The sequence below is a fragment of the Typopeltis vanoorti genome, chromosome 25 (genome assembly GCF_054136105.1).
Source record: "Typopeltis vanoorti isolate ZY-2024b chromosome 25, IOZ_Tvanoo_1.0, whole genome shotgun sequence".
Lineage (NCBI taxonomy): Eukaryota > Metazoa > Arthropoda > Arachnida > Uropygi > Thelyphonidae > Typopeltis > Typopeltis vanoorti.
Window position 1 is genome coordinate 50,029,661 of NC_143573.1, and position 20,725 is coordinate 50,050,385.

The window sequence follows — 20,725 nt, forward strand, 5'->3', positions numbered from 1 at the left end:
AGTTCCTTAGTACTGAGAGTTTTTGCTTTCTAGGTTTCTGCCTAGTTTCTGACAAAAACCAATGCGTTTGAAACAGCTGTCAGGCTAGTGAAACCTTATAATGAACCAATAGGAGGCAAATATATATGGACGCTCACAGCATTCGTTGTCACATATATATGGTTCAGCTAGGGCAACTCCTAGTATGGCGGCAGTGTATTCCTGCAAGCTCTCTGGTCAGTTTTCACACAAAACTTTTATAGTTTCTGTATTCGGCTTTGAAATGATGTTGGATTTAATATCCACTTAATTTAGATAATTTTGCATCACTGAAGTGAAGCCTTTTGGCTCTTTATTTTAGTAAATGAAATCCTTAATTTTTTTTAAAAGTACTAATAAAAGGTGAATGTATATAGACTGATTAGAGATCATGCTGTTTAAATGTGATAATATGAAGGCAATCAATCTCAAGAAAATATATCCTAAGAATGCATATTTAGCTTTACTCTTGAAGTATATTTCACTTCTTGCATATATATTTTAAATAGTCATTATAATATCTTTCAATTTCATTTCTTTAGTGGTTTCTTCCCAGTTGCTGTTAATTTTTTAAGGAGAATTCCAGTAATTGGGACTATTCTGAATCTGCCATTTTTGAATAAGGTGAGTTTATGTGTTTTACGCTGTTGTGTGAAAATTTATTTTAAAATAAATATTAATTTACGACTAAATCTCACACTATACTAAACTTTCTACTATAGAGAGTTGATTCTACTATGGCTTTTAGTAAAAGGTTATTAAGGATGATATATGCCATCAATGTTTTTCTGATTACTTAAAATTCTTTTCTATTAATATTTCATCAGAATGACAGGAATGTTGCTTAGCATTAATTTATCAAAATTAACATGAGTAATTCAGAGTATTATTAGCAGCATTTTAACATGCAGCTTTGCCAAACCTTGAGATAGTGTTGTATAGTGTGTAATTAGCAAATAAACTTTGCTACTTTATATAAGTGCTCCATAGTGCAATTGTAAGAACAACAAAATATTGCACAGCACACTTAATTAAAAGATGCCTGAGTTCAGTTCTCATCATGAAGAGTGGAATCTTCATATGGGCTTTTTCATACTAAAAGTGAGTTAGCAAATCTCATCAGTTAGCAAAGAGAGTCAGTTCCCTCCCGTGATGTCATGTAATATTAAATAGATAAAGACATAGCAGAGTAAGCAGTTCTAATGTCTAGAGAAATTATTCAGTCTAAAAACAAAGATTAGTAGCAAGGTGCTTTTGCATAATTTTTCTGGACTTGCATTCTCTCTCTCTCTCTTGAATAAGCATGTAAATTCAGTTTTGTAAATAAGGTGTCATTATCATAATTTCTTTATGCACAGTGTAACATAATTCTTGTATTTTTGATGGTTTTCTATGAACAGTTCTCTTATGCATTTACTTTTTTTTTTTATGACTACCACCAATGAAAGTTGCAACCTAAAGTACATTGGATATATAGTGGTCTAAGGGTTAGACAATGTAGAAACTCTCTAAATAAGGAGGATGGTGGTCTCACACTAAATGAAATTTATTTACACCCTAAAGACATTCACAAACATCCATAGCCTCCACTGGAATTTGAATCCACAGCTTATTGGTCAGAAAGCAAAAATGCTACCCACTTAGCTAACTAGGTTGGCAAATGTGATCAACTTTTACATTTTTTTATGATATATTAATTCATCTATTAATATAGATTGTTTCCTATCAACTTTCATCTCCTATTCTGCATAAGTGATTATACCACTTAGATTAGTTTTGCTTCACTATTCTTGAATTATAATAATGGCAGAATTCCTTACTAATATGTTTAATGCAGTTCTAGCATTAGACTTTTTTTGCAACCTGCTTTTAAACCTATTATACAACAGTACCATGGTTAGAGCTGAATCTGTTTACTTAATTTTCATTAGAACACTGAGATTTATGTTAAAACTCTCAGGTGTTTATATTGTAATATGGTCTCATATACTGTTAGTTTGGTCATGGCTTATTTCTCTGTTTTTCTTTTTTCATATAAATTTATTTACCTGTTTTTCCCCAAGCCTAGCTAATTCTGTTATTTATTTCCTTATCTGAGTTTGCTGTTTTCACTAAAAATTGTGAATTCTGTAAGTTAATCATTGAGAATGCAATTGACATTTTCTCTTTTCCTTCATGTTTACTTTCATAGTTTCTCTTTATTGCTGATTTTCCATACCAAATTTACTACTACAGTTTACTCAGTCTTTGAAGACTTCCAGTGATTTATTAACTTTTTATTTTTTTTTTTTTGAAATATGTTCTCTCTGTATTTTAATTCTGACTTATATAGAGAAATGGAGGGGACCATTTTTTCAATTCATCACCACATGCACACACACTATAAAAGAATTAAGGTATGTCTCAAGACCTAGTTAAAGGAAAACCATGAAGCTGAAAGACAATAAAACATATTCAGAATATAAATTTTATTATTCTACTTCTTAACAAAGAATTGAGCTAACGTAGTTTGGAGGGCATTTTGTTTCTTTTTTTCATACAACCAACGTATGAAAAATGTGATATTGCCTTTTCTACTCTTCTGCAAATTTTACTGCTTTTCTCTTCATCAGGGTCAACCTCTAAGCAATGCTGCTTAAAAACTTTGATTGTACAAAAATTATTTTCAAATTGTTTCTGTGAAGTCTCTTTTGGCTGACTATCAGTGGTTAAATTTTCTTCATATTCTTTGGGATCTTCCCGCTGTGCATCTAAATTTAGCAGGTCGGAATCACTCAATTCTTCAGGATGAGATTTAATTAACTGTTGGACGTTATCATTGTCAATCTCATCAAAATCCAGTTCATGCCCGATGTTGGCAATTTCCTCTACAACATTATCCATTTCATTTGAAAAGCTTCCAACATCTTTTGCACAATGTGGAAGAATGTGCTTCCAAATGGCTCGCATGTTGCTAGCAATAATTTCATTCCAATATTGATGAATATTTTCAATAGCAGATTTAACATTAAATTTCTTCCAGAATTCTACTAATGTCATATAATTCTCACCAGATGTTGCTTCTATTGCCTGTTTAAACGTTCTTCTCAGGTAGTATACCTTAAAGGTTGCGATAATCCCCTGGTCCATAGGTTGTATGAGAGAAGTTGTGTTTGGCGGTAAAAATTTGGAACATAGTATACACAGAAATAGTGTAGTATGCCATTAAAAATAACTTTGTAAAATGTTCTAAACCGATAACTAAATTATTTTATTTCATTCTGGTGAGTGATTTTTTTAAAATAGTTAGCTATAAAAATGTATTGATAGAAAAATTTTTTAAATCTGTAACATTTATTTTTAAGATGTATATGGAATTTGGGTATCGAAAAAAAATGACGCACTAATCGAGGAATTACTGTAGATTGTAATCAGTAACAATGTCTGATTTTTTATTTATTTTAACTGGTATCTGTTAGCTTCCATATCTCATTCAGCATCAACCAGTGCCCTTTGATTGGAAAGACCTGAATTCGACAGCGTTTAGGAACTGAACTTTTATGAGGGCTCTTTGGCTTGAAGATGAGTTGTCTCATATGGAGATTTCAGGGTTTTAATAATGGCATTTGAATGCTTTCATTCCCGACTTTCACATAGAAACTGATGAAGTGCTGAAGAATGATATTGTTAAATTTGGTGGAGAATGTAATTTTGTGAGAACATTCATCACGTGCCACTGCTTTGGACCCATAAACAAAACAAAAGAGGAGCACATAGATAGCAGCAGCAAACAATAAGTTCAAAAGCATTTCTCCCTAATTGTACATATGAGCCCATCCTGACATCTTCACTCAGCAGGAAGAACGTTGATAGATAGAGCAGGAGCTAAAGGAAAAATGCAGTCGAGAAACAGTTGCATCACCAACTACAAAAAAGAAATTAGTGTGTAAATCAAGTGCTACACTTGATTTCCACATAGTGTGCTACCCTGAGCAATATGGAAACTGGCATGTAGGCACTGCATAAGAGTGTGCTTGACCCATGATGTCAATGACCATCCCTTCCTCCATTGAGACTTCCATATTCACTTCAGAAATATATGTGGTCTCAGTTTCAACGTTCACTTCATCTCTATTCAACACATTTGCTTTTTCTGCCAGGAACCCAAATTTCAATCCCCTTAACCTCTATTCATCTTTCCCAATTATAAGTTCAAACAATAATACTCTTAGTCACAAAGGTTGTGTCTGTGCATTTGTTCACTCTGACATATCAGCCAGAGATCATCCAATCCAGAATTGTTTCACTTGGACCTTCTTTGGCTGAAAATTTCTCTTCCACACTTATTCAAATTCATTTGCTGTCTCTGTCACACTCCCAGTGTCACAACAGGGCTGGTGTGAGAGTATCTGGCATCCCTAGGCAAAGAAAATTCAGGAGCCCCTATACATTGTCTCTATGCAGTAATTAGTGCGTCATTTTTTCAATACCCAAATTCGATTAGTGTGCCTATATACATCTTAAAAATAAATTTTACAGATTTTAAAAATTTTCTGTCTATACATTTTTATGGCTAACTATTTCAAAAAATCACTCACCAGAATGAAATAATTTAGTTACCGATTTAAAACATTTTACGAAGTTATTTTTAATGGCATACTACACTACTTCCATGTACAATATGTATGCCAGGGTTTTCCAAACTGTGTTCTGCGAGAAGTTGCTGGAATTTGTCATTTTAGTTTTCTAAGCATTTTTTTATAATTAAATATTTTATAGTGGAAATATTCTGAGGAGAATAATATTCGAGAATATGTCGAAAAGCACAGACCCAGAATGCCTAATGTTTGTGTATTGTTCATTTTTACACATCGAAACCTTTCAACATTTGGGAAAGGGAATACCGCTGTTTATGATCAGTCATAAAAATTGCCTGCAAGCGGATTATAACAATCTGCGGCGTCCTCTGTTCTCAAAACTGAAGGAAATGACATCTGTGTAGCAAATGTCAGTGGCCAAGTGGCATATTTTTAAACATGGAAATATTCATGAATTATTGTTAATTTTCACTCACCGAAATATTTCAACAATCGGGAAAGAGAATATTGCTGTTTATGGCTGATCATAAAAATTGTCTGCAAGCCGATTACAACAAATGGCGACGTATAATATTTTTTGTACAAAATTTAGCTCAATTCTTTGTTAAGAAGTAGAATAATAATATTTATATTTTTAATGTGTTTTATTGTCTTCCAGCTTCATGATTTTCCTTTAACTAGGCCCTGAGACATACCTTCATTCCTTTATAAAAAAATTAAGGTTCAAAAAAGAAATTTGAGAAACTAATTATACTTTTTCCCATAGGTTATTATATTCGATTAGTGCGTTTTCGATTAATGCGCCTGTTTTAAAGAATGCATTAGGCACACTAATCGAGGGATTGCTGTATATATATTTTGTCATACTCACACAAGCACACGTACTCCTACACATGTAGATATTTATAAAAATAATATCATTAAGAACATTTATATTTAAAAAAGTTTATATATAAAATTTATTAATCAAAACCAATACATTTGTATACATATATCATTACTTCTAATATCTGTATAGCAAGAAAATTAATCTTGAATACAAAAATTATGAAAAATTAATCTTTTGGGCTTTTGCTTTGGCAAAGTTTTGAATTAATTCATCTATATTGATTGTAGATGCGATTTCATGCTCTATCGATATTATTGCCAGACCAGTGAGTCGTTCTTGAGCCATCGTAGAGTGAGTGCAAGTTTTAATTTCGAGAAACTCCTTTCTGAACTACTGATACTGGCAATGTCGAAAAAATTCTCAGAACAATAAACACATTTGGAACACTATTTTCTAAATTATTTTTTCCTTTGGACATCTAATGAGGAAGTATTTTCTGGAATTTGCATTGCTATTATTTGTAATTCACTACATAAATCTGTTCCATCAATATCTCTAGAATTATCATGTGTTAAATAATTTTCCAATATCAAACATTTTTTAAGCATTTTTGCTGAAGTAATTTTTTGAAATTCATATATATTTAAAAGAAAACCAAACTTTTCGTTAATTGTAGACATGTGCTTGAATTTTTCATTAACAGATACAATTGCGGTATCAGTAATTGAAAAATAAAAATCTACCTTAAATTTTTGTTTAAAATCTGTTATGAATTCATCCTCTGCTTAATAAACAAATTGTTTCTTTTTTTTTTTTCTAAGTCTAACTCTTTTTTGTTCAAAATTAGGCATTACACCTAAGACTTCAGCGATTTTTTCCGCATCTGTTAACATCTTTTCAAATTCATCCTCGTTTCAGATTTTCATTAAGAAATTCTTTGTATCATTAATACAATTTATGGCACCATTTATATCAAAGCTTGTATTCTGAAGTTGTTTACTTGTAAAGTTTATTTCAAAAAGTATATTATACCACATTATTAAGGATGCAATAAATTTGAACTTCCTTAAAGTTTTAAGAAGACTTCTTGCATCTAATTTAGGTATTTCCACTTAATCCACATAAACTATCATCTTGAGATATTTCTTGCAGTGCTTCACAAACTTCGGACAAATTATATCTTAGGGGCTTTAATGAGTCGATTCGACTCTCCCCTCTTGTGTCACAGACTGGTTTGAGTGTAAAATTACTTGTCTTTTGAGGTATTCCCATCGACGGGTCAAACCGGAAAAAAATACATATAGACGATGTACCACGTCAAAAAATGCTGTGGCATCTAAAGTATTAGCAGTGCAGTTCACTACTAAATTTAATAAATGTGAACTACAGAGTACATGCATTGCTCTCAGATTAATATTTGAAATTGGTCACTCCACACCTTTTACATCACCTTTGATGGAGATGATTTGTAGTAGAGGTTCGGTGTAGTTGTTGAGACAGTTGTAGGTGTTCCGCATACAGACATATCAGCCCTTCAGAACACACGCAATTTACAGACAAAAAATACTAGTTGTGGTAGTGGTGGAGGTGGGCGGTAGATGGCGTCGATGGAGATGATTCGTAGTAGAGGTTCTCTGTAGTGGTTGAGACAGTTGTAGGTGTTCTTCCGCGATGAGTCTTCGGACTCCTTGGAGGTGTCACGAATAATAATAATAATAATAATTACTGGCGTTATCATATCCTTGACCTCGTAAATCTTGTATTGGTAATGAAAATTTGTCTAGAGTTCCTAGTATTTCATTTGATAAAAATTCTCCAGCAGTATTTTTTATTTCTATAAATCCCAAACAGTGTTCTTTTATAGAAATGCTATTACTAGTGTCTACGAATCGAAGTACTATGCTCATTTGTTTCGTGTGACCAATGTTGGACGTACAGTCAATAATTATGGAATAATATTTTGCGGCAACAACAGATTCTAAAATTTTCTTTTTTATCGCATTGGCAAAGATGTTTATTATTTGATTTTGAATATCTTTTCCAAGATAATGCACATATGTATCTTTATCTTTTATTCTTCAAAAATGTTCATCCATTTTTGGATCAAACTTGGCTAGAAATTCGACAAATTTCAAAAAATTTCTGTTTCCATGCGAAAACAATGTCTCATTTGTTCCTCGAAATGATAAATTTTGAATAGCTAACGTCTGAACTAAAGCAAAGAGTCGTTCTGATACTTGCACCCAATGTTTCTCCTCATTTCTAATAACTAGCAAGTTCTCTTCATCAATGGTTTTCTTTTCTTTTCTTTTCTTTTATTCGAATTTCTAATTCTTTCCACTTATGGTAATTTTCAACTTGTCTTTGACTAATAGTTGACGTAATTGATTGATATTGGAAAATTTTACAGGACACCAAGTTGCTGGATCATTATAATTTAAATTTGTAAAATCAAATCCTTTTATGATTAGATTTGTAGAACAACCAACTTCAGAATCAACAATACTCATATGATCTGTAGATTTCTCCTTCGATGTTTTAATCCAATTTTTGGTATCTGTAGAATTCTCCAATTCATTAATCGAAACTATAGACAAATTATTCAACGAATAATCTTGAAGATTTTCTTCTTGTACGTGATTACGATCTTCTCGGCAAAGATATTTTAAAAATGCACCTTCTTGTTTTTTCAATTTTTCTTCCTTTTCCGCTTTATGTTTGCGATATTGAAAACCCAATTTCTTTTTATCCATTTTCAAAATCCAGTAACCAAAATATTTATAAATAAAAATAAACTTAATTATAAAAAACAGAACTTTAAACTATTCAGTAATTCACAAATAAATTTTTATACATTTACTTAATGAAGTATTTATTAGTTATATATACCTTATAATTATATAACTTATCTATCATACATTTATAATCTAATAATTCAACAACATCGTTTTCTATGGACATAATTGGCAAATTTCTCAAATACATCTGACTTAACGAATTGTGTAAATATTTTTAACGCGTTTAAGTACAGAAAATGAGCGTTCACTGCTAGTATTACAAACAGGCAGTGTCCAGGGCCACATTTATACTTTTGGAGGCCCGAGGCACAACATCATTATGAGGCCTCAAAAATAAAAGTCAGCATTTCCATAATAACTAATTTTAATAACACAATACAACATTGGTATTTTGAGAAATACCAATATTTATTTATATTTGCATTTATTATACATATATTATACTTTATATATATATTATACATATATTTGCATTTTAAAAAACGTATAAAAATAAATCAGTCCAAATTTAAATTTAAAAAAATCAATAACTAAAATTTTTTTTTCTGGCTTTGGATTTACCAAATATATCTAAAATGATATAATTAATCAAGTCTATTACATCTGAATCAATGCATAATAACGACAGGTCACTTGTTTTATTTTGGTTCAAGTTGCTTCTTAAATAATTTTTTATTCATTTCAACATTGAAAATGAACGTTCGGCACTTGCATTTGAAATAGGCATCGTCAAAAATATTTTTAAAATTGTTTCTACATTCGGAAAAATAGACCTTAACCCATCGTTTATAAATTTGTACATATTTTTAATTAAAGAATTTTCTTCCTTCATTATTATTAAAAATTGCTTAACTTCATCAATAAATTTTTCTGGATGAACATCCGTCCCATAAGTTTGTAAAATTTTATTAATAGTAGTCTTGTACTTATCTTGATCTATATCTTTCTTCAAAAAAAAAAAAAAAAAAAAAAAAAAAAAATGCCAAACATATCTAATCTGCCGAAAAAATAGCTTTTTGTTCTTTCATTAATTTCCAAAATTAGCTTATTGCAAATGACATTAAAAGGGTTCACAGCGAAATTTTCTTTCCCGCATAACATAATCTCATTGTTAGATTGTGAAACTTTGTCACTCATTTTTTTTTTTTTTCGTTTTCTAACTCTTTCCTTTTCATCTTTAAATTTTGTCTCATCTGATAATAAATTCGCTTCTTCATTTACAGCAGCAAAACTATTTCTTATATCTAAAATAAAATATAAGACTGTAACAAATTATTAGCTAAAAACAAATCGATATCGGGATCTTGTAGAGATTTACTAGTAGCATCTATTTTTTGTAAACTTTTGTCCCACGCAACTGTTAAAATTGCTATTTCTGGTTTCTCAAAATGTTCAGCCAATGATGAGCTCTCTAATTTAGAAATAGGTTTTTCATGAGGAGAAATGGATAGTACAAGTAATGCGTCTTTAATTTCTTTATATCTATGTTTATATCCAAAATCTTTCTGCGAAAGATTTCAATTGCAGTGTTGGTTGTTGATTTTTGAGAATATTGATTTTGTTTGACAAGCATCATAGTTGCTACAAAAATTCTGAATACCGAAAAAATATTAAAAGGTATGGTAATAATTTAGTATAAGGTTAAAAGTTTTTTTTTAAAAGAAAAGAAAAGAATTTAAATGCAATCCAATTAAGCTTGCTAATCAAGGTAAAAATAGGAACTTCATCAACTGTAAAGTTCAGATATTCTCACTAAAAATAAAAATTTTGAATTTGTGGTAATAAAAATTGTAGCAAAAATCATTATATCTATAGAATTACAACATGGATCTAAATATAAATATAAAACATTTCAGTTTGCAGTAACATGCATAGTATGCCTCTCTGGTTGACAGAATGGTTAACGTATCTGCTTTCCAACCACACAACTTTAGGTGAAAGGTAAATTTTGTTGCTTAATGCGAGGCCACCTTACTTACTGGAAGCATGGGATTCACATAAAATGCATATAATATATATATATATATATATATATAACTTGTATAATTATATTTTTGTCATATATATATATATATATATATATATATAACTCTAGATTTGATTCTTTTAAGTTGCAGTAATAAGCATAATAATTCCAGCTTTAGTTAAAACATACAGACAATGAATAGTAACGATAACTTGCTATGCTCTCGCTGACATCCACTTTTTACTCGACATTTTATCCTAAAATAACTAGAATCTTGATGCACAAAAAAATGAACTGAAAAATCATTTAATTTATAAATAATAATAAACTTGAAAATCAAATGCTCTGTTTATGTGATATAGAAACTGCTCTTACCCAACTAATTAATACAAATAGCAGCAGCACATAAAGAAACCTCTGTTGTCTCAGGAACGTGTTTCAAAATGATCGCAAGTTCAATACTCAGCTATCTGTTCTTTCTTAACAGGATTCTGGGAAATCACAGGGTGAAATATTCTTAAGAATGTTATGGATTAAACCGACTATATATTTAATCTCTGGATTAAACTGCTGAGTCACTCAATGGTTAGTCAATACAAGTCAAACATTTACTAAGAGTAAATTTCCAGAGAAGGAGATTGGAATTTAGTAATATTGATAAGAACAATAGACCAGGTAGTTCAGAAGCGAAAAGCATCTGTGACAAAATGAAACTAGTTTATTTAATTAAAAACACAAAAATACAACCAATTTATTAAATATATATTTATGGAATTCATAATTAAAAGGACTCTAATAATAATGATAGATTTCTACAGATGTGTCTCATCTTGTTTTAGTATTATCAAAATTATCAAATTATTCTGAAGCATTATGAATTTTGCTATTTTATTATTATGCCGCTAATATTTCTGCAAATGCGGCACTTTTTACAACAAAACTGGCTAAGTTATGTTGAATATATCTGTTCGCAAATATACTCAAAATCCCTTTGACCTAATAAAAATGTAGAATGCTGATGAAACTTCATCTGTTAAAATGCAATTACCCCCCCCCCTCCATTAACGGATTATTGTCTTTATATGCAATGTATTACTTTGAATTTCTTTGCTGTCTTATGATATTGACCCTTTTTTGCTGCACAATTTATTTATTGTGTCTCTTCCCAAATAAAAACGAATTTCACATGTGCGAAAATAAATAATCAAAATGTTTGTTTGCATTGGAAATATTATGTCAAATATTTATATTTTTTAAATAACATTTATTGAAATAAATATGACATTTTGCTTTCTTTCCTTGAAAATAAAATTATATGGGTCGCACATTTCAATTTTAGGAACATTTTTTTTAATGAACAACAAATGATGTTAAACATTACTCAGGGTTTCCGATTGTAGTCTTTTTAATATCAAAAATTTATATCCACTGGTATTTTATCAGAGATTCTTCACCTTTGTCTTTTGCGTAAAACTGCAACAGTACAATTACTTTGGAAAAATAATGAATTCAAACAAAAAGAAAGTGCACATAGGTTATCTAGCAGTATTTTTTTCATGTGTGTGTGTGGGGGGGTGATAATTTTGGGAGGGGGTTAGCCATTAAAGGTGAATTAATTCTGTTATGAAAATTTTGGAAATAAAATTTCATTTTGACGCATGCACTTACACATGTTTCGAAGGATAAAGTGTAGAGAAAATATTGCTACTTCAAAATTGCCGCATAATACCGAAAATATGTACATAACAGTTGACTTCATAACTGCCGTTTATTTCGATTTGTAGGGAGTGATTGGGGGAAACCAAGAAAGTTGAAATGCAAAAACCTACAGATTACGTTTATAAAAATTATGCGTTACATGATATGATTCAAGATTTACATTTGATTCTCTATAAAGCAAAATTTAAAAGTGCGAACCTTCGCGCAGTCTGTGAACTAACCTTCGAACTAAGATTATGAATAAAAAAGAAAACTTAATTAGGGACAGATGGAGGCTGTATTCATTTTTAGATTTAAATTTTCATGAATTTATAAAATAATTGTTTGACAAAAATAATTATCTTCAATCAAGTTCTGGGAGAATTTTAAAATGTATTGGTGATTAAAATAATTAGCCAAAAAATTGATAGTGACATTGATCTTCCAAAGTGATACAATATTAAGTGAAAAGAAAGTATGAAAGGATTTCTTATTTTGCGCTGGCATTAAAAACTATAATTATATGATAAAAACAAGTAGCAAAATGAATATAACTCATAGGTATTTAGTGTGATATAACTTAGATTCCGGTTACCGAGCAAATGGCAAGCAACTGAGTTTCTTGCTGTAGGCAACTGAACATTGCTACTACATATGCCAAGTAATCTAGTTAAGTGTTCTTTTCAGCATGAAGGATTATTGCCCCTTCTAATGGACATGACTGTCAAACTACACTTCTTATCCATTCTTTCATGATCATGATTCTTTCAAGATCTTGCCTGAGTAACTTGCTCAAGTTTTATAACAAGCTGACGGCTGAACTGGATAAGGGAAATGGATTTACAGTGATACTGCTGGACCTGGCAAAGGCGTTTGACAGGATACCACATGGAATTCTAATCCGTAAACTACAACATATGGGAATGGATATAGGGTTGGTGAGATGGATAGGTGGGTGGTTGATGGAGAGATATCAAAGAGTGGTTTATTCAGGAGTGGAGTCCAAAAGACGGCCTGTGACTAGTGGTGTGCCGCAGGGTTCTGTTCTTGGACCACTGCTGTTTAATCTGTTCATTAACGATATAGGGAAAGATCTAAGTGGAACAGTTCATTTGTTCGCTGATGATGCAAAGTTGGGGAGGGCGATAGTGAATGCAGAAGATGTCAAAGTCTTGCAGGATGACTTAGATAGATTGGAGTTCTGGGCTAAGGAGAATGGATGTCAGTTTAATGTGACAAAATGTAAGGTTATGCATTGTGGGGTGAAAAGATTAGCAGCAGTATACCACATGGGTGGAACTGTACTCCAAGAGATTGATGAGGCCAGGGACTTGGGAGTGTTGGTGGATAGGCAGATGAAGTTTAGGGGGCACATTGCGAAAGTAGCTAAATCAGCTCATCAACTCACTTGGTTGTTGAAAAATACCTTAGTGTGCAGAGACAAGCAAGTTATTGTACCTCTGTACCGAGTCTTAATAAGACCTCATCTTGACTACTGTGCCCAGATTTGATCACCTCGGTTTCCTTCTTGATGGGGAGGAGGTGGAGAGGATCCACAGGCGAGTGACTAAGATGATAGCAGGTCTATGGAATGAACCATATGAGAACAGGTTGAAGATTTGTGGGTTACAGAAACTGGTTGATAGGCGGAAAAGGGGAGATATGATTGAGACATTCAAATTGCTAAAAGGATTCTATAAGATTAATTCAGAGGATATTTTTGAGATCAGGACTGGTGGTGGGAGAACTAGGGGACACCTATGGAAGCTGGGCAAGAGTGTGGTTAGCAGTGGTGTTAGAGCTGGGTTCTTTACTTTTAGAGAGTGGTAAATGAGTGGAATAAGCTGCGGGTGCTATGACAGTGAGCGAGTTCAAGGCAAGGTATGATAGATACTGTGAGAATGTCGTATAGTTGTGTGGACATGATGTTTAGGGCCTCCCTCGATGAGTCTAAGGACTCCCTGGAGTAGCCCAAAAATAATAATAATAAAATCTGGCACCCATAGGCGATTGCCAAGGTTCACCTAATGATAAAACTGGCCCTGTGTCACAACCACTCTGAACTGTTTGACATTTCTTTCCTTAAATGTTAACCTTCTCCAGTACCATTTTCCTAGTAGCAAATTATCTTCCTTGGAGATTTTAATGCGCTCAACACCAGCTTGCTTTCTTCCTCCAATTACACTGACTAAGCTGGTAGAGATGCTGAGACATTTGCCTTCACTAACGACCTTACACAAATTATTCATGTGCCTAACTAGTAGCAAGGCTTATACATTGGTCATACAATGTATAAGCCTTGGAATTAATTAGCTTATAGAATTAACAATGCATATAAAGGATATTAATTAAAGGCAACTTTAACGAATAACTTCAGTATTTCGGCAACATCACGTTGCCATCTTCAGGAACAAAAAAAATATGGTATGTGCATGCAGGCACTAACAAAAGCAAATGAGGAAGAAGGCAAGAAACTAATATTGTTCCTAAAGTCCTAATGGTGCCCTCTGGTGGGCTAATTGGGTTGTCTTGGCCATTGGGCTGAAGTTCTCATAATGTAAGTCTCCCAACTTTGGGGTAGTTTCATGCACCCAAATTTCTTGAGGTTTGGAACGTTTTTTTTAGAGTTGCTGCAGTGTATTATTTTAGTTTTCTTCCAACGAATTCTGTATTGGTATCTAAAGCATGGTCTGCCAGCCCAGAGTGGCTGTACTGGTGAAACCAGATGTAGTCTTTGTGTTCTGAAATCCTGATATTTGCTGTCCTGCCTGTTTGGCCAAAGTAGGACAATATGCAGCTGCAAAGGACCTGGTATACACCAGGTAGGTCTAAGGGAAGTGGTTGGTCTTTGGCAGAGCAGATAAGGGATGCCAACTTTTTATATGGTCTATAACAAGAAGTCAGGTCATATTTTTTGAGGATATTGGTTATTTTCTCAGATACATTCACCAGCAATCCCCCCCCCCCCTCACAACAATACAGGGTTATAAAAACACTATATAACAGGGCAAAATTAATCTGCTCAGATGACGATGCCCTAACCACTGAACTAAACCACATCCTCAACACTTTCTTAGCCAATGGCTATAACTTCCAAAAAATACTAAAACCAGTAAACCACAACCCCCCTCCACAATAAAGATTACACCAAATCTATCACCATCCCCTACATCCAGGGCACCTCTGAGAAAATAACCAATATCCTCAAAAAATATGACCTAACTTCTTATTATAGATCATATAAAAAGTTGGCATCCCTTATCTGTTCTACCAAAGACCAACCACTTCCCCTAGACTTACCTGGTATATACCAGGTCCTTTGCAGCTGCAAATTGTCCTACTTTGGCCAAACAGGCAGGACAGCAAATATCAGGATTTCAGAACACAAACACTACATCCGGTTTCACCAGTACAGCCACCCTGGGCTGGCAGACCATGCCTTAGATACCCACCATATAATTCGTTGGAAGAAAACTAAAATAATACACCGCAGCAAGTTTAAGTACGAAAGATTATTCAAGGAATCATCAGCAGCTCTAAAAAAACGTTCCAAACCTCAACAAATTTGGGTGCATGAAATGACTTGCATTATGAGAACTTCAGGCCAACGGCCAAGACAACCCAATTAGCCCACCAGAGGGCACCCTTAGGACTTTAGGAACAATATTAGTTTCTTGCCTTCTTCCTCATTTGCTTTTGTTAGTGCTTGCACATACCATATTTTTATGTTCCTGAAGATGGCAACGTGACGTTGCCGAAATATTGAAGTTATTCACAAACACTACATCCGGTTTCACCAGTACAGCCACCCTGGGCTGGCAGACCATGCCTTAGATACCCACCATATAATTCGTTGGAAGAAAACTAAAATAATACACCGCAGCAAGTTTAAGTACGAAAGATTATTCAAGGAATCATCAGCAGCTCTAAAAAAACGTTCCAAACCTCAACAAATTTGGGTGCATGAAATGACTTGCATTATGAGAACTTCAGGCCAACGGCCAAGACAACCCAATTAGCCCACCAGAGGGCACCCTTAGGACTTTAGGAACAATATTAGTTTCTTGCCTTCTTCCTCATTTGCTTTTGTTAGTGCTTGCACATACCATATTTTTATGTTCCTGAAGATGGCAACGTGACGTTGCCGAAATATTGAAGTTATTCATTAAAGTTGCCTTTAATTAATATCCTTTATATGCGTTGTTAATTCCATAAGCTAATTACCAGCCATGTGCCTACCAGAATACCATATAACTACAGTGACCATATTTTTTTTGAGAAAATAAAGGACAAATCAGAAATTGTTTCGTAATAAAAAAAAAAAAGCAGGTTGTATTTGTTTCACTAAAACTAAAAAGCTTTATAACATTTATTATAAAATATAAGCATATACATAGCATTTTAAACAATCATATTATTACTTTAAAAAAAATTCATTTTGATACTTTTCACAAGAATGAACTTTTGTGTTTTAAAAATTCATAAAACTGTATATAATTCATGCCATAGTTACATTTGGTATAAATGCATTCTTCAATGTTTTAGTTTTTAATTGGTTTTTTCCCACTGGTCCACATACTGTTCACTAATGAAAATACTTGTTCAGTGGGAGAGCATTAGATGCAGGGAGACATAAGCAAAATTCAATGATTTTTAAAATGTTATTAAAAGATACATGTTTATCTGTGAAATATTTAAAAATTTCAACCCATCTACTGGTGACACAACTTTACAACATGTATATGAATGACACGACTATATATGCCACATGGCTAGCGAGTGCCGGTGAAATGACAGTTTCATGTTTCTATGAGCCATGTGCTGCACACCATTATTCAATTTACTATTTCAATTCACAAAATAAAGGACAAAATGGCCATTTTAGAAAGAAAAAAAAAATCTAAAGGACAGCAGTGAAATAAAGGACTGTCATCTTAAATAAAGTATATGTATGATCACCATACATATAACCCCAAACACCATAGTTCTGTCACTAGTGATCCTTCCAAGTACATGTTGATGCACTTGGAAGGATTACTAGTGAAGGACACATAATAAAAGGATCACCAGGACAAACATTCATATATTATATGTATTCTAGGTATCTCAGGCAACAATTTAATGTTTCTCTTCTCTCAAGGAATGCTCAGACAGCCACTCTCAGTCAAGTTGGATAACCTTCATAATGTCCATGCCTTATTCCCTTGGTTGGAGTATTGTTTCTGGCTTTCCAACTTAATTACATCCGCTTAGTGTATCACCAAACTAATCCTCATAGGTATGGAAACATTCCCATTCTATTCTAAACAACCGTCCCATCTCTATGCATTGGATCTCCAAAAGAAGATCTCCAAGGCTGTACAGGCAAAGAATCAAGCATATACTGCAGCTGGCTTTCATCAAGAAATCTATCTTTATCACTTATACCAAAGCCCAATACAGCTGCAAGCAAACTATCAGTGCATCCACAACTGAGTATAACAGGAGCCATCTGAATATAACAGGAATGGGAGAAGTCTTGGTAAAAGTTATGACCAATTGCTTTGGCAAGATTACTAAAGAGCTAAAACCAAGTTTCCTGCTTTGGATTCTTGCCAAAGCAATTGGCTGTAACTTTTACCAACACTTCTCCCACTCCTGTTATACTCAGATGGCTCTATTGCATCATCACCTACAGAAAAAGCCAATCTCCCAGCATTCATACTTTTTCTCTAATGTATGCATAGCTGATCATGGTAAATGTCCTCTCTGCCCTTTTTTGCCAGAAAGATATCAGAAGAATCTTGTCCAAATTAGATGTCATAAAGTCTTCTCATCCTGATGGCATTCCTCTGAGTGCGCTGAAGTTGTGTGCACTAGATCTGACTCCTGTCCTAGGTTGCCTTTTTATGCTCTCATATTCCACTGGTATCTACCCTCATAACCTAGAAATTAAACTATGTTCATCCAATTCCCAAAAAAAGGTGACAAATCCCTACCATTAAATTACTGCCCAGTCTCTTACCTCAGTCCTCTTCAAAGTAATGGAGAGAGAGAAAGTCATCTAACTCCTATGCTACCTTGAAGGCACCCAACTATTAACAACCATCAGTATAGATTCTGCTACTGCCGATCAGCAGAGGATCTGCTTATACATGTTGCCATCTCTAGACAAATACTGTGGAAAAGTTTGAATCACAAGATGTTTCTTAACACTTTGGCATAAGCACATTAAACCATTACCTTTTCAGTATACCAAAAATTGTTTGTCTTTTGCTTAAGGTATTACTTTACCTCCAAATAACTATTAATCCTATGCAAATCAGAAATCTACCCAACTGTCGAATATTGCTCTCACACTTTCTCTATAAAAATACTTGACCCAATACAGAAAAGGGCAGTTAGGTTAATTACTGACCTCTCTCTCTCACCAGTTTACTTTGCCCAATTTCACACAGATGCTTGGTTTCTGTGGCATGCATCTTTAAAAGATTTCCATAGTAATTGTTTTTTTGATATGACTTGCAGAACAAGTTTCTCTTCCTCCTTTTTCATTTCTTCTGCTGTACTTTGGAATACTCTCTCCTCTTATGTGTTTCTCAAAAAATATGCGTGTTTTCAAATCACATACGAACAAGTTTCTCTTTTTCCAATTCTCTATCCATCCACAGTACTAATGTTTTGTAGGTTGATTAACCAACCTCTCGTGTATGTGAACAACATTTAAAAAAGAAAAGAAAAAAAATCTTGATGAACTAGAACAGAGAGAGAGAGAGAAAAAGTTTAAAGCAGGTTGTTGCCTGTTAATTCACTTGACATGAATTGCAGTATATAGGGAATAAGTCACTATTACAGTATCCATAGTCTGACTAAAATGCTTCACATTTGATAGCCTATAAAATTTTGAAAGTTCTTGGTAGTGTGAAAATTTCATTTCTGTCTCAAGTTATTTTGGCATTTAAATGTGTACAAATGAAAAATCATTTATAATAACACTAGATAGTGTAATGGTAACAAAATAGTTTCTTAATATGGATTGAATTTTCCATTGAAATGGTATGATGCTTTGTCTAAAGTTTGCTATCACAATTGGTGGTTCACTTCTAGTCTTTGACAATTCCAGAAAGAAAAAGGACAGATTACACTCCATCTACATGAGCAAACTGTCAGTGACAAATACCATATCTACTATTCATGGTACATTAGTAACTGTAAAGAAATTATGATTGGGAAGAGATTCAAAGGATTCCTATAATTATATGTGGGGGGAAAAAAAAGACTCTCATCAGTGTATAATTTGCCATTATTGTGTATCAATTTTGATTGCACCGTACTGTCAACAGGGTGTAGCATAGAGGCAGCCTGCCTCACTGTGTGGCTTAATAAGGGCGCTCATTCAGCCATATTGCGGTAGGCGCTGTCGCCATGCTAACAGGAATTGTTAGCGTAGCAAGTGCAGAAAGAAGTTTTTCCAAGCTTAAACTGATTAAAAATTATTTGCGAACAGCAATGACCCAAGACAGATTGGACCCAAGACATAGGTTATAATTTAAATTTAGAAGAGCTTATAAACAGTTTTATTGTGTGATATCCCCGTAAAGTAAACATTTAATTAATATTATAATCCTTTAGGGGTGATATTTAAATGTTGCCCTCAGGGCATGATCTAATCTGGCGACGACGCTGATTGCACCAGACCTGTTTATCATAAGAAACAGATAAGTTAGATTTTTCAGTTAAAAATTTAAACATCATTTAGATAGGTGGATTCTGTGAAGATAGCTCCAGTCATCTTGCAACATTAATAACCAGGTTTAAAAAACAGGTTCAACTGTTTTGTTGAGTTTAAGACTGCACATATGACTTTGGCTCTATGGATATTATTTTTTCGAACACCTCCAGTTATCTACAATGAAAGTGTGTGGAGGGGGGGGGGGGGAGACTTATTGGTTTTGGACTGATTTGACCTTGAATAACACTGCATGGCATATAGGAAAAATGAGTTGTTACAGATAGTTATGGAGTCTGACTCTCAGTTTACATTGATTATTTTGTTATAATATTAATAATTATGATATTTGCATTACTAAGTGAAAACACATACTGTTTATGATGAAATCTTGCATATTTTTAAGTATGATTTATTAGTGCTGTTTGTTAAACTAATTTTTTTCATTTGTAGTTTGTAGACAGGATTGCTGGGGATGCAAGTAGATCCATGGTCTGAAATATCATGCATTTCTTTCTGCATTCATTGTTCAGTCTCCATGCAGAAACAAAAAATGGATATCCATTGAAGACTGCACGTTATTACTGTACAATACCTTATTGTTTTTTGAAGCAAAATATGATGTATATCATAAATGTTATGTGTTTAATTAATAAAGTCCGAAGAAAGTTTTTATTAAAAAGAAAACTATTTTCCCAATGAAGTTCTTGTTATTAAATGTTGTTTTATACAGCAAGTGTGTTATATTTCTTTCTTGTGATTATGCATGAGTTCTTTATTACCACATAACATTTTTCTTTAAAAACCATAGTTTTTTAGCTTAAAAACTGCTCCTGCAGTTTCAGGTTGAGTATGTATTATTTTTTATTCCTTACTTCTTCTTAGACAGCTTAAGTCTTTATAAGATAATTCCCTGATGTGGTTTGGAGAGCTCATTAATGCATAATAGGCAGAACACAATATTTTTCATCAGCTTAACTTTGCTGAAAGTCATTTAACTGTAAACTATGCACATTTTCTGGTATGGTGGGCAATTGTGGTTATTTAGCGTGCACTGTCTTTATATTTTGTTGTGCTATAAAGTTTTTGTCACCATTGTGCAATATTTCACAAAAAGGAGATGTCCTAACA

General features: G+C 33.1%; 1 protein-coding gene across 1 annotated transcript in view; it reads left to right on the plus strand.

The window, feature by feature from the left end:
* LOC150092735 (vesicle transport protein GOT1B) overlaps positions 1–20,330 on the plus strand; it is an 81,031-nt gene extending 60,701 nt beyond the window's left edge. The window contains exons 4-5 of the mRNA XM_090414682.1: positions 561–642; positions 20,048–20,330. Coding sequence (XP_090270808.1) covers positions 561–642; positions 20,048–20,092 — 127 coding nt within the window. The 3' untranslated portion in view covers positions 20,093–20,330. The remainder of the gene's footprint in view (positions 1–560; positions 643–20,047) is intronic.
* Positions 20,331–20,725: the final 395 nt, after the last annotated feature.